This window comes from Pieris brassicae, chromosome 10 (genome assembly GCF_905147105.1).
Source record: "Pieris brassicae chromosome 10, ilPieBrab1.1, whole genome shotgun sequence".
NCBI classification, from domain to species: domain Eukaryota; kingdom Metazoa; phylum Arthropoda; class Insecta; order Lepidoptera; family Pieridae; genus Pieris; species Pieris brassicae.
The window spans coordinates 12671906-12686118 of record NC_059674.1 but is presented as its reverse complement, the minus strand read 5'-3'; the positions used below and the strand labels follow the sequence as shown (position 1 = coordinate 12686118).

The following is a 14213-nucleotide window of genomic DNA, read 5'->3' as shown; positions in this document are numbered from 1 at the left end:
TATTACATTATTTTCATACCCACAAATCAATATTTTAACTAATTTTGTTTCTGTTTCCGCTATAAAAGTATATAACTAAAAAGTTTAATACGTTAAAAGATACAATCAATTGAAAATTCAAGTTATTTATTAGCTACATATATACATATGTTCACTATATACACTAATATCACTAATGTTCCTATTATTAGGAATAATAATTTAACTAGACTTTTTCGCTGCTCACTTCTAATTTATCAATGCTTAAATTATCTTAGGCAATGGCGGGCGTGTCGCCTTCCACAACACGTCTACCGCTGGGTGCCACAGCAACTTCCAAAATCCAATTGGAGTATTTCTCCACGCGGACGAAAATATCCGGATACGTTGATCCGCAGTCCTGGTAGTAGGAAGAAACACCTACTAATGCTTTACTGTTGTATACTGTTGATACGAAAGGTGCGCCGGCGTCGCCAAAGCATATTCCCTTGTCTGTTTCAGACGCACAGAAAACGGCTGTAAACAGAAATTCGGATTTCATTTAAGAATATTATTAGCCCTCTAAATGAGTGAACAACTACCACCGATTTTTATTTAAGGTACATTTCTCGGTACATTCTAAGTCAAGAGTACGTAAGAAATTGACGATTTAGTAGTGACGCCGGTGAAGCACTTCTTCACACAATCACTTCTCAATACATACGTTACTGTGGTTTTTAGATGTTACTTTTCAAATTCTATAGCAATTTTTTTACAATGTTACTAAAGAAGAATTTGATGCTACCTCCATAATCAAACATTCTCAGAAGATATTTTATTTGTCTTACGTATATTACTTACTGTCAGTAATGGAAACGTCCTCAACATCAGAGAAGGCAGAAGTACATGTACTTGCAGGTACTTTTCTCAACTCAATTTTTTTAAGGGATTCATGCTGAGTGCCACCATTGTCTTGCTCCTAGAAATAAATATAGATTATTTGTTCTCTTCTGCTGAAAAACGGATCAAACGTTTGTCACGTTTCAATCTTAAATTCTTCATACAAATAAATACATTTGAAGAAATAACGGTAAAATTAACTAAAAACTTTCTAGTTCAGGGCAACACTCACCTTATCGAATCCCCATCCGGTCACTACGCCAATGGCACCATCAGCCAGAGTAAATGTCTGTGGTGGGAGACGTAAACTGTTTACTACATTTGTGATTCTGAACGGTTCTTTTGCAAATACAATTGCTATGTCGTTTTGTCTCGGGGTCGCTACGTAGTCTGGATGCTGTATAACTTGCTGGATGGTGGAAGTAACGCCCCCCGAAAGACTAGTAGAAGATCCCGCTCGCAGTGTGAAGTTGTCTTGGATCGCTCCACTGAAATAAATAAAACAACCTGTAGACTGATGTACGCGAATTGACTATATTCAAAAGATATCTAATCCGCACTCATTAACTCTGAATTAAGAATCTCTGACAGCTAAGTGTAATAAGTTTTTCGTAATGGGTTCAAGTTTACGGCCTAAAACGAATAATAACAGTTTCAGTCGCTTAATTAAATTAGAAATTTCCACCACAAATCTTACGACAAACATTATCATAATATATATAAAACTTATTTTGTTTAATTTTATTTAATGAGCATTTCACGGCAACAAAAATAATTGAAATCAAGTCAGTCGACTAGGCAGCTGACCTGGTTTTTCAATATGCCTCAAATGTATATAGTTTTAACTTCTTACGTAAAACAATAAGCCACGGTAAGTATGTGCCAGGAAGAGATGAGGCTTCCCACGCAGCGCTGAATGTAGATGTTGGGTCTTGGGTAATGGTAAACCAGAGATACCATATAAGGTACCTCGCTAATATCAACGTCAGCCCCGCCTGTGATGCGGCCTTCTGGAGCTGCTGACGCTAGAAACAAAATAGGTTATTTATATTATATCTGAATAAAAATGTTTTTTACATGAGAATGTTATTTATACCTTTATGACTTAATGCAAACCGATATTTTAGGAAAGGAAAGTTATAAGCTCCGAGCCATAATGGTGTCTAAGTCAACAGCATGACAAAATATAAGAAGGAGAAAGGTCCCTTTCTGGCGTCGAGTATTTAAGAAAAAACGCAAGAATCGGGATAGAGGCTCCTGTATTCTACTCTCTAGAGTAGAGGACAGGAGCCCTCAATGACGATGAGACGACAGGCCTATTTGCTCAGTCTATTTTTGGTTAGTCTTAGTCTTATAGATAATAATCAAGTATTGATTTAATATTACGTACCAGCGTATAACGCTGCGAGCATGAAGCAGAGTGTTTTGCAAACCATTTTCTCGGGGACACCGGACAATATAATCAGAATTCAGACTTGTATTTATTTATATACATACGAATTAAACAGATTAGACTCATTATTTTTATCTTTGCGTGCATTACAGTACATTTGTATACAGGTTGTTAATTTTTTTTAATATAGATTTAAGATTTTGAAGTTTATATATTATAAGTCTAGTCCAAAGACAAAAGATAAATACTATGTAATAAAGATGTTATTTGAAATTATAAATTTTACTATTATATAAATATGCAATAAAAATGTGTAGACATAATAATTAAACATTACTTAGTTAGTAAAATTAAATACGAATGTACAACAGGAAGTTACTTTTACAACGTGTATAAACTGCATAAGTTAAATGTAACATTATCGTTTCATAATAAATAGTTTAAAACCGTCTGCTGCTATTAAAATATATTAATTATTTATCCAATCTGTAATCGCGACAGCAATCTTGCACGTACAAATTTATCTATTACTTTAAGTGATAAATTGAAAATAAATTATGTAAAACCAATCTCGAATTAACTTATTTTAAATTCTTATTGATTTTAAAATAACTCTCCGAAATGGAAGTAGAATGTGTCGGATTTTTTATTCCATATATTTAGGTTACTTTTGACAAATATTATCACATAATTTTCTTGACATGTTTGGTCATTTCATTGCTGGCTTTTGCATTTTCCATTCACAGTGGAGTCAGTGGTCAGTTCTACTATAAAAAATTATAACGCAAAGTTAAATAAAGTACCTACTATCTAGTAGAACTTGATTGGTTCTTAAAATAATTACAAAAGTTGGAGAGAGATATTATGAAATTAATTAGAGTGAACAAGACTAATCATTGTATTTTGTCATTGTTTTGCGTATGCATATTTCGCCAGATTGTGCTGATTGTTGATAGAAAACATTTGAGTATAGATAACCCCTAAGTTTAAGATATAGCCAAACCATTATTTAATTATTAATAAAATTAAATGCTTTTATACATTTAATACTAAATATATTACTTTGTGTTACCGCATAACTTTTAGTTGTTATATTTTATTCTGGTAATATCAACAGCTGTTTGCTATAAGATTCGAAGTATGAGTTTTGAGTATGGTATCCCAGTACAGTGGCGCGCCTTCCAGCGGTCGTATCTTTTCGTTTGATATTGTATGTCAAAGTTTACATGTTTTTATCGCATTAAGGCCATAAATCTTATTAATCCTTTAAAGTTAATATTGTTGTGATTATGTGTTATCTTCCTCAGTGAATTTAAGTCGGCTGATAAGGGTAAGTAGTTGTTACTTCATTAGGCCCTGTCAGACGGTAGAAGTAGGAATACACCGAAATTATATTAGAATAATGTTTTAATATTTTATATCGGCTTCCTTTCTTTTATAATCTATTTTAATACGTTGTATTATATTGTACTTAAATACCTTTTTCGAAGGTCGTATGTTATGACGATTAAAAATGTCCTAATACTATTAAATATTTGGTTATCCTGTAAGAAGTGAATTTTGGGTATAAATACTGTGCCACTTATAAAAAATTATGTTTTAATAAACTTAATGTAATATTCACATTAAGAGCAGTCAGGTAAACAATTAAACCCTGCTAAACATACAATTATTTCTAAAATAAAATTAAAACATTGCAAGGCCATTCTTGATAAACTAAGGCATAATATTGAAGGCTTAAAACAAGAATACAAAATTTATAAGACTAAGCTGTCTAGTATCCAGACATATATTTCATATAAAATAGATGATAAAGATGGTTATTATGGTAGACTTTATTTTTGTCAAAACATCAAGTCTAAATTATACCATAATATCCTATTAGAGTTACTTTGATTAATGTCTTTAATTTTTTTGTCCAGTTGAAGGTTTTAGGTGTGTCTAAAACAATATGACTCCAAATTTATAATAAAAAAATAAGTTCATTTGGTCCGGTTCTTATAACAATTTTCATCATTAATTTCAGAAGAAAAACTTGTCTCAATATTCACATTTTTGTCATTTTTAATGAATAAGATAAAATTCTAATGTGTTTTTACAAATTCTTTATTATTATTATGTCCGCAGAATCTTAAAATCCTACATTAGACAGAAAGCTAGTAAGCAATATTAATTCACATAAAAGAACATTTCATTGGAGCCTTAATTACATCTCAATATGCTACCACTTCATAATTGCCTTAAATGGTGCTCAGATGCTCTTCGCTAATTAATTGAGAGATAACGAATAATGTTCACATGTTCACGACTTGCTAATAATTTTACTACCTACTTATATCATTGAATTTAATTTTAACTGTTCAATAAATGCAGAATAGTTAAATGTACATGAACTATATGTTTGAACCTTATGTTTTAGTATTGCATTTTGATATTTCCAATAATAAAATTATAAATATTATGTAAGTAATAATGCTTTACTGTATTCTCAAAGCACTTAGGACTTCTAAATCTATTTTTTTTCATTCTTGGTTGAAGACTAAAATGCTTTTGTATCTTTCAATAGTACCAAGTGCTTGTTATTACTAAGGCCTATGGCCAGTGTCTAATGGACAAGCAGATAAACTTGGCTATTGTGTGGAGGCTATTAATTATTAATTGTTTAGCTGACTTACCACAGTATATACACATTCGATTTGGAAGTAGTTGGCTAACAGATGTTTTGGCATAATATGATAGTTTTATATTGATTTGTATAGTTATAATTATAATACATGTATTGATTTTTATTTTTTGAAAACAAAACTAGCTCATAATCTATCGACTACTTAATACTTTTAATTCTCTTAAGTTTTGATTGTTAGATAAAATTGAAATAAAGTTACCAAACTTACATAAGTCGATCAAAGATCATATTTTTAGTTTCTTCCATTGTATGTGTTACACACTGTGACCCCGAGTGTCGACGGCCTTGTCAATACATCGAGATACATGAAATATGATATGCGATTTATTTTAAATTGCAACAATAATAAACATATATTTTTTTTCGAACTTTAGACTTCTAAATATTATTATATTCGCTATTTATTACAATTTCATTTAACATTAAGTTTTATCGAATGCTGTTTTTTTTGTTTTACGACTAAAGCTTCTTACTACGAACGTAGTACGGTAACTTTTACAAAGCACGAAGTACCGTACCTTTACTCCGTATCTGTCACTGAAGTGGGATAATAAAATCTCCGGCAGAACATCATGAAAAGAACGATTCCACTTTTGTTAATTTTTCCTTCCTTTTCTCCCTTCATGTGAGGTATTCAGTGCCAGAATCGTATATATATTCGAATCCCGAATTTCGAATAAACACATTTTTCAGTCTACCACCAATGTCATACATAAATTCTGAATCGTTTATGCTATTACATAATGAATACAGGTTATTCTTATTCTAATCTTCTTACGGGGCTGTTAACGCGCAAGGTGTTTAATTTTATACTTTGCATTTTTATAAGATGTTTTGTTTAAATTTTGCAGCAACACTAGAAAATTTAAACAAAACCATTAGAGTAATATAAATATTATTTAGTATATACTAGCAGCAAATGCTGATGCGTGTGTATTTAGCGTAAGAATTTCAGATAATTTATTTTTAAAAGAATGTCTTGAGGTAACCTTTCCTCAAGACATTCTTTTCTAACAATCTCGGGGAGTTCATTCCATTGCATAAAAAAAATTCAACAAGGAATTGGCATTACGTTCTTTAATTTCCCTCCTAGACCTCGAAGATGTTTGTTCTCGTTAGGTATATATTACACAACAAAACAGCACCGTAACAATCGTGAATCGGACAAAGTGGGAAGATCGCAAATTTAGATTGATAAATGCCAAAATAAAAAGGTATTTTATAGAAAGCGTCGATGTGTCGTTTTCATACAAATATAAATCCAAAAATACAATACAAAAGCAGATTGACTATCGATCCATCGGTTATTAAAAAGTAGTTTATGATAAATGGATTTAAATATCAATCTCTACTACTAAAAATTGGATTGTGGAGTGCCGGCCGTAAAAATATATTATCAGTAATCACGAAATATGGCAATTTGTCAAGTATATGTATAGCAAAAGGCTTTTAAAAGTAAGCATGAAACACTTGGCTTTTGATGAATTAAAATATAGATCTACATTGGTATATAAGCCTTCGATTCTTAACCGTAGTTAGAATCAATATAATATATAATCAATATATATTTAGAGTAATAACTAATATATATTAACTATAATTCTTTTGTGAATGTGGCGTAGAAGCTAGTTTAAAGAAGTGAAGAGTAATTCAAGATATTTATTACATGGCATGGTTTATACTGAATAAGAAATATATCATTTCACAAAATTAATTATTTTCATAAGAGCTTATTATCCATTTTGCAGTCGTTTATTTGTTACTTCCTTACAAGTAAACGTATACCTAGGAAACACTGAAGATGTTTAGAAAATGAAAAACGGCTTTATGTAGAAAGTTGCCAATACTTTTATTGTTTTTCAAAGTAATCTTTGTTCTTCTCTACACATCGTCGCATTCGATGGAAGCAATGAGAAAAGCAGTGGGCCAATACTACCTTAGGGGTCTCTTCTATGGCATTTTCTTACGCTTTCGGCTTACGGCTCATAAAGCGAATACCTCAAATTGTATCATTAGTTCATCAGAATAAATGAAAGTCGAAGGGAGCCAGGTCAGGTATCTCGAAACCTGCCATAGTTAAATATTAAACAGTCCATTTTGCGGAGTGCGCTGAAGTATTGTCGTGGTGAAGGGAGATCCTGCTTCAAGGGCGCTGCTGTCGAATTTTTTCCAAGACAACAGGCAAACAGCGATTGACATACCAGTGTGCAGTAACTGACCTTCCATCTTCTACCATAACTACCGCGGAAGGATCTTTCCGACCAAAGAATGAATTATCTTTTTTCCTTAACTTCTTCCTTTCCTTACCTTCTTCCTTTCCTTACCTTAGTTGGCCGATCCTCGAAATGAAACACCCACTGAGCTGATTGACTTTTTCCGGTTTTTGACCGGTTTCTGATTCGTAGCTATATATCCAGCTTTCATCGCCTGTGACTTCAAATACTTAATTTGAATCACCGCCGTTGAACTTATCTAACATTTGGCGACACCAGTCTATGCGACAGTGTTTCCGGTTAAAGTACGGGGAATCCATCTGGTACAAAGCTATCTCACGCCTAAATGTTCGTGTAATATTTTTTTGAACTTGACTCAAACCAATGCCTAGGCTTGTCCGTATCTGCTGATAGATCACTCTCTTATCTTCCTCTATCATGCGTCGCACACTGATGTTATCTTCAGTAGTCCCGGTTAAAGAACGTCCCTCACGTGGATCATCATTGAGAATGCAACGTCCACGCTTAAACTCGTTAAACCAATTGTAAATAGTGGCACGAGATGGGGCTTCATTAAGAAATGCTAATCGCAGCCTATCTTTAGCTTTGTTGTTGAGTAAGCCTACAACGAAAGTCATATTAATTCTGACCGAAAATTTTCTCGCGTTAGGTTAATTTTCACGTGTAACAGGAGTTTTAGATTTGCCGCCAATTCACAAAAACCAATGAGAAATGAATGCAATATACTACATAAGTTTACCAAAGAGTTCTAAAATTGAAATTCAAAAAGTTTTCATTAGCAATGTTTCTAACTGGCTAGTTCTAAACATTTTTAGTGTTATCCACGTACAGATATTTAAACATAGCATATCAATATAGGGTTATATTTCGATATATATATCTCATATAATATTTTGACAGTAAGTCTATTTAATGTTTGCTACTTTTACCTTTGTACACAAAAATTTAGTGATTTATCGTGTCTCTTGGAATCACATATTTACTAGACACTTAGATGCTAATCTATTAACTGCGTATAGTTTTAGGTGGTTTTTCCATTTTGCTCATTAGATGCTGTGAGACTCTAGTCTATGCACATTACTTAGCTAGGATTTTTTATGATGGGCTATGTGCATGTACTTTTAATAGAATGAATCCTAACGACTGTGATCTTATGACACTAGCCAAACTTTTTGATGAATGGCATGAAACTTTTATGGTATCACTTTAGGACATCGATCTGCGTTATTTTTGGAAATATCTTCTACGGTGGGTTATATAAATTAGTAAATAAGTGATTATGTCTAACGACTAATAAGCGTAAGAGTTTTCATTATATAACAATGCGAAGTAAATAGCCTTGCCTATGTATAGAAGGCGATAACATATGAAACCTTCAACAACTGAATTCCATGCATTAACACCGCAAGTTTTAATTGTTTGGTAACATATTAGCATCTGTTTTATCAAGATAGAAACCAAACTAACCTTTACCCGACTTCAAAAAAGGTTATCGGTTTGATCTGTATGTATGTTCTATTATTGGAATTAGATATTTTTATAGAACAGGGGGCAAACGGACAGGAGGCTTACCTGATATTAAGTGATATGCCGCCCATGGACATTTCGACACTGTCAATGCCAGAAGGCTCAGGAGTGCGTTGCCGGCCTTTTAAGAATTGCCCACTAGATTAGATAATATTTAAGTATGTTGGTCTATTTACGCTTCCAAGGACGTGTTAAATGTTGTAATTGTAATATGTGGATTCTCGAAAACAATACCTACGGCATATCACAACAACCTTTGATTTAAATCAGACATATCATTTCAAAAGTAATTTAGGGAAAAGTACAAGTTTCTTAAAAATCGGTTCAGTAGATTTTATCATATGGATACGAATTACTATTATTTAAATGCTTTCATTAACTCTTTTAATTCAATAGGAGTAAAAAATCAATAGGAGTTTGCGGCACCAGAGCTACGCGGAATTTAAAAGAACTTCTTACTTCGAAATTGAGTTTGATCGGATTTACATTCACATTTAGACTTTAGAGAGGCACTGCCATCCAATGATTTACTTAATATCGCGTTAATCATTGCTGTTACCTTAATGATTTTAATAATTTCTGTTCGTTGAATTGAAATTTCATACATTTGAATCAAGTTTGAAGTTTATGGGTCAGACAGGCACGTCTACTCGGTACAGAGATAAAAAAATAAACAATAGTAAAAAGTGCCCGCCCGCCCATCAATCATTCTGAAACGCATGAATTGTCTATCTCTATGCGAAGGTAGTATTCTTTCAGCTCATAGGGATTGTGGAAGTGGAAATAGTGCTTGAAATTACGTTTTTAAAAAGTTGTGAAAATATTTGACCAAGGAGTTCGTGTGTTTTGTACAAACTATAACGTAACTTTTGTTTGCTTTAGGAATCATCGGTTTTGAGTATATGATTGTTTTAGTACATACAAATATACAATAATACCTATTATACGTTGATCTTTTGGTATTACTCGTCTCGTCTCTTATGTCACTCGCATATTTAAACAAATAAAAGTATTTAATTGGATATTTCTAAACTGAGAAACAGGAACTGACATCAAAAAAAATCTCTTACAATAAATACGGCCACTATTACAATACATACAGCAGCGAAGATTTTGGTATAAGCGGGGGAATTGTTAAAAATACTTTATTTATCACTGTTTAATGTAGTGTTACAAATTTGTGTGGTTTTATGAAAGAAATAGGAGTCGATATGTATCAGGGAAGCGGTACTTATGGGCATAGTTTACTGTGGGAACACATGCCTTGCATAAAACAAATGAAGACAGTTAAACTATATGATATGTTTTTAAAACATGTTTCTACCATAAATGGATGGTACTCCGCGAAGTTTTATCAAATTTTGATCATCCTCGTTATTATGTTACGTGATATGTTAGTACGTGTACTTATGTCATGACTGATTATATCATCGAAATTGTAACATAATACCATTAATGGTCTCTACAATTCTAAATTTAAGGTTACAGTACCGTAAAAATCGCTATAAAAGTGAAATATCCCTTTTTCTATAATAATGGCTACTGCGATTACTAAATTCATTGGTTTAACTAGATGTAGAGTTAATAATCTAAACCATTAATTACCGTTATCAGTGCGTTATGTTTTCCTGTTTGACTTCGATATACATTACCGCATTGTACATGCTTATCAACATGCTCCTAATTTGGGAAGAACCTTGTTTCAGTTTAGCTTTCATACGAGGAAACTTTGCATTACAAAATTTAAAAAAAATCACCTAATTTATCTATTGGATAGTTATTATAATTAACTCTTTAATTTAAGCTAGGTTAAGGTAGAATACCTTAATCTTATTTGTCTTAACCTAGACCTCATGCAACAACCATGATCAACATGTCTCATTAACAAAAATATTAATCATGGATTCCACGTTATTATTTCAGTTCATAGGATCATTTAAATCGGTTCTTCTTAATCGCGCTCACATAGACAATAGATATTTAAATTTACACATCGTAGCGAAGTTCAATTCAAGGAAAAAGATGTGTCTATGAATGTCTCAATAGACAACAGGGTATCGATGCTAAGATCAAATTCAATTTATATACTACGCTATAAACTATTATTCAGGGTCCCCAACGCTGAATAAATATGCGTCCATTTTTTATTCAAACTACTGGATTATTCTCTCATTTTCCCTCTGTTTATTCTAAAAGCGTTCTAAGAGGTATAAAGGATGTTTCTAGGTCATCGAGCTTAACGCTTCAGATCCTTCTATATTTACCAGAGCCCCAAGCTTTGCCTGATTAGGCTTAACACGCACCCACTTCACATATTGATTGGTCTCTATCAGGTAAACGTTAGTGTCAGATAATACTTGACACCTATTGGTTGTACTGGCTGTTGAGAATAAAAAAGAAATTACAGTGTTCCAAATTCAATTAAATGACAATTGACATGCGTTGATTATATCCACTGGCTGCATTAACCAAAGCCTCATGAGCGAAGTGTTTACAATTCGATAAATAAAACTGGTCGGAAAGTGTTTTTATTTAATATTGTGTTGCAAGTTTATATAAAACGTCCTTACCTTAGCACTTAAAAGTTGTTGAAAATCGTTATCTGTTATCACTAAGGTTTTATGCCTTGGCTTGCTCATTTTCGTTTTCTTACTAAAATGAATTTCTAGATACGAAGCGAATAATAACAATAGCTATTATACTTGTATTCAGCAGATTTTACACACTTTGTGATGACCAATATAACTTGAACCGGTGTAACTTCTCCTATCAATTAGATTGCGGTGTCATTTCCGATGGTTATTGTAACTCGCAAGCTATGCTGCATACTGTTGGGTCTCCTTGCACTGATATTCATATATTGGTTCATAGACTTGAAACGTCTGTGCTATAAACTTATTCTTCATACTTTCTACATTTCTTGTGATATGCTGAAACTTTTGATGAAGCTGGTTGAGTTGTATTGACGATGGGTAAGTTGCCTGTGTCATAGTAACAATAACTGTAATGATTTCTATGGGATTAGTCCAAATGTAATAGAATATAGAAAAAAGGATTGAATTGTGAACATTATAACTTTTTGGTTTTAATTGAGTTTACATGAAACGAAGCAATTAACGCTGTCATTTAAAATTGGATCTTAAGATAATCGAAGTGTAAGATCTTAAACTTACTTTGACGTACGTCAAAAATATATTGGAGTTTGTCATACGTGAGTCGCAGTTGGCGCTGTCAGGTTTCTGAATCCGACCTGCTCTGCCCTTTCCGTTTTTGAAGTAAGACTTAGTGTTAACTTTTGAAAAAGAATCTTTAAAAAAACTTGTGTACTTCATGAAAATGGTCATGTTTTGTTTCACTGTTACCTACTTCCGTTTAGAAAACAATGTCTTAATAAAATATATGTCCACGTTAGTACCTAAATATCAAAGTTATGAACGTAATTTAAAAAGTGAATCTTTTATCTTACAAGATAAGGCATATTATGTAAAAAATAAATGTATTTATACATCTATGGAATGCTTTTTTACAGTCTCAAACAAGATGTTATACTTAATTTTTTTATTTAGGCGTTACAAAAATATCAAAAGAGATGGAATTGGCAGGCGCTTCAACAATAATTGTTTATTTGTTTACGTTTCCTAAACGCACGGGTATCTTCTTTGAAGTCTTTGTTTTACCTATGAAATGATGATGAATGGTATTGCGTAAATTTCTAGCGAAAAAATGGACAAATGAATTTAAGAATTTCTGGTCGTCTAACAAAAGTTACAGCGCAGAGAATATGTTATTAGTTTATTGTCAGGACATAATTTTTTTTAGATAATTTAACAGTTATTCGGGATCAATTGAACGAAAGAGTCACCTTGGATTGACCTAAATTCACGTTCCTGAACTATAGAGAGAATTGTTTCTTCAAAGTATAAACTAGCGGACTGGCTTATCCAAACAAATAAATGTATACACGGTAATATATACCATATCATAATGGTGTAGAAAACAAAATCTCACGAGCGTGAATTTAACAATGAAAAATTGAATGCTATTATGAAACGCGAATATTTTTCGCCTCAAATTCAATTGTCGCTGTAAAGCTTAATATTTTGTTGAACTTGTTATTATGAGGAAAGAGATAATTAGGAGGTTTTTATTTCATAATTATTACTTAAAATATATTGCAATAGAATCTATTGAAATATAAAGATCTTGCTAGTTGCAAATAGAGTTTTCATAGCTTAGTTTATAATTGGAAATAATGTATGCGTAGAACGGACAACTTCATATATTGTTCTGCGCCTTGTTAATTTTTCACCCTCAAAATTTCTCTTGAAAATGGATTGACTTCACTCCTTTTATGTCGCTTCAGGCACCAATTGTTTTTTTCGTTTATTTATAATGTTTAAGTAATAATTATAATAATAAAACGTTTCGTATACCTTATAAGACGCAAAAAGTGTCAATTGGGGCGTTACTGGACTATGAACAATAGTTCCTACTACAGATTTTTCTTTGATGTCCGGACTGCAAAGGGCCTTAGATATTTGTGATTTTTTATTTATTCTTCAATCAGCTGTAGGATTTTATTCATACAAATATTTGCACAATCGAATTACGTTAGCCTTTTTACATTGGCAGTAGTACAGCTATGTCTCTAATCAACGAGTTTATTTTCTTAACAACTCTTTAGCCCTGGTATACGAGAACACACAACTGGATTCTACAAAAATTGTAATCCAATCAGGACCCTTGATGTTTATCGATCGCAATGCATTATGTATATAGTTTATAAGTTCATTTTAATGTTGTTTCCAGGTGTCGTTGCATGGGGGAAGTCAGGCATCAAAATGGGAGACAGCTTCTTGCACCTGGGGGACATAGTATCTCTCTATGCGGAGGGCTCGGTTGCAGGCTTTCTCAGCACTTTAGGGTAATTATAAACGTTATGTAATCTTAGTTAAAAGTGCTTCTCGACATTCTTTACTGTGATACTTGACAGTTTCGCCTACGTTTTAAAATATTTTTACGACAATGGTGCTAATTCTTGTTGTGAAATAGTTGTTAAGTCTTATTTCTGAGTTCAAATACAGAACGTTGGTGTCCTATAATATTATAAGGCCGTTATTCACCTTTCTTTTGAATAATATATTTCTATGAAAAGGACTCGAAATTTTATGAAAATTAAACTAATTTTAACTAAAGTTATTTGTAAGTATCGACTTGCTATCATGCAAGAACGAACTAGCGACTGACTTTAATTATTAATGTAAACAAAAACATATCTGAATTAGCACTAATGTTAAGAATATTTTTACGACAATGGTGCTAATTCTTGTTGTGAAATAGTTGTTAAGTCTTATTTCTGAGTTCAAATACAGAACGTTGGTGTCCTATAATATTATAAGGCCGTTATTCACCTTTCTTTTGAATAATATATTTCTATGAAAAGGACTCGAAATTTTATGAAAATTAAACTAATTTTAACTAATCTTATTTGTAAGTATCGACTTGCTATCATTCA

At 32.3% G+C, this 14213-nt stretch overlaps 2 protein-coding genes across 4 annotated transcripts in view; one reads left to right on the top strand and one right to left on the bottom strand.

Annotated features, from left to right (window-relative positions):
• Positions 1–140: 140 nt before the first annotated feature.
• LOC123715240 (trypsin, alkaline B-like) lies at positions 141–2386 on the bottom strand. The gene is made up of 5 exons (XM_045670178.1): positions 2249–2386; positions 1712–1883; positions 1091–1346; positions 820–937; positions 141–495 (listed from the first exon to the last, which is right to left on the bottom strand). The coding sequence occupies exons 1-5, from the start codon at positions 2292–2294 to the stop codon at positions 254–256; spliced, it is 834 nt and encodes a 277-aa protein (XP_045526134.1). The 5' UTR covers positions 2295–2386; the 3' UTR covers positions 141–253.
• Positions 2387–3431: 1045 nt separating this feature from the next.
• LOC123715822 (inositol 1,4,5-trisphosphate receptor) overlaps positions 3432–14213 on the top strand; it is a 56159-nt gene continuing 45377 nt past the window's right edge. The window contains exons 1-2 of one of the 3 annotated variants that reach the window (XM_045671145.1): positions 3432–3581; positions 13508–13622. In XM_045671145.1, coding sequence (XP_045527101.1) covers positions 13540–13622 — 83 coding nt within the window. In that variant the 5' untranslated portion in view covers positions 3432–3581; positions 13508–13539. Of the gene's footprint in view, positions 3582–11622; positions 11671–13507; positions 13623–14213 lie in introns of those variants that run through there. The other 2 variants (XM_045671144.1, XM_045671146.1) reach the window with 2 other exon arrangements.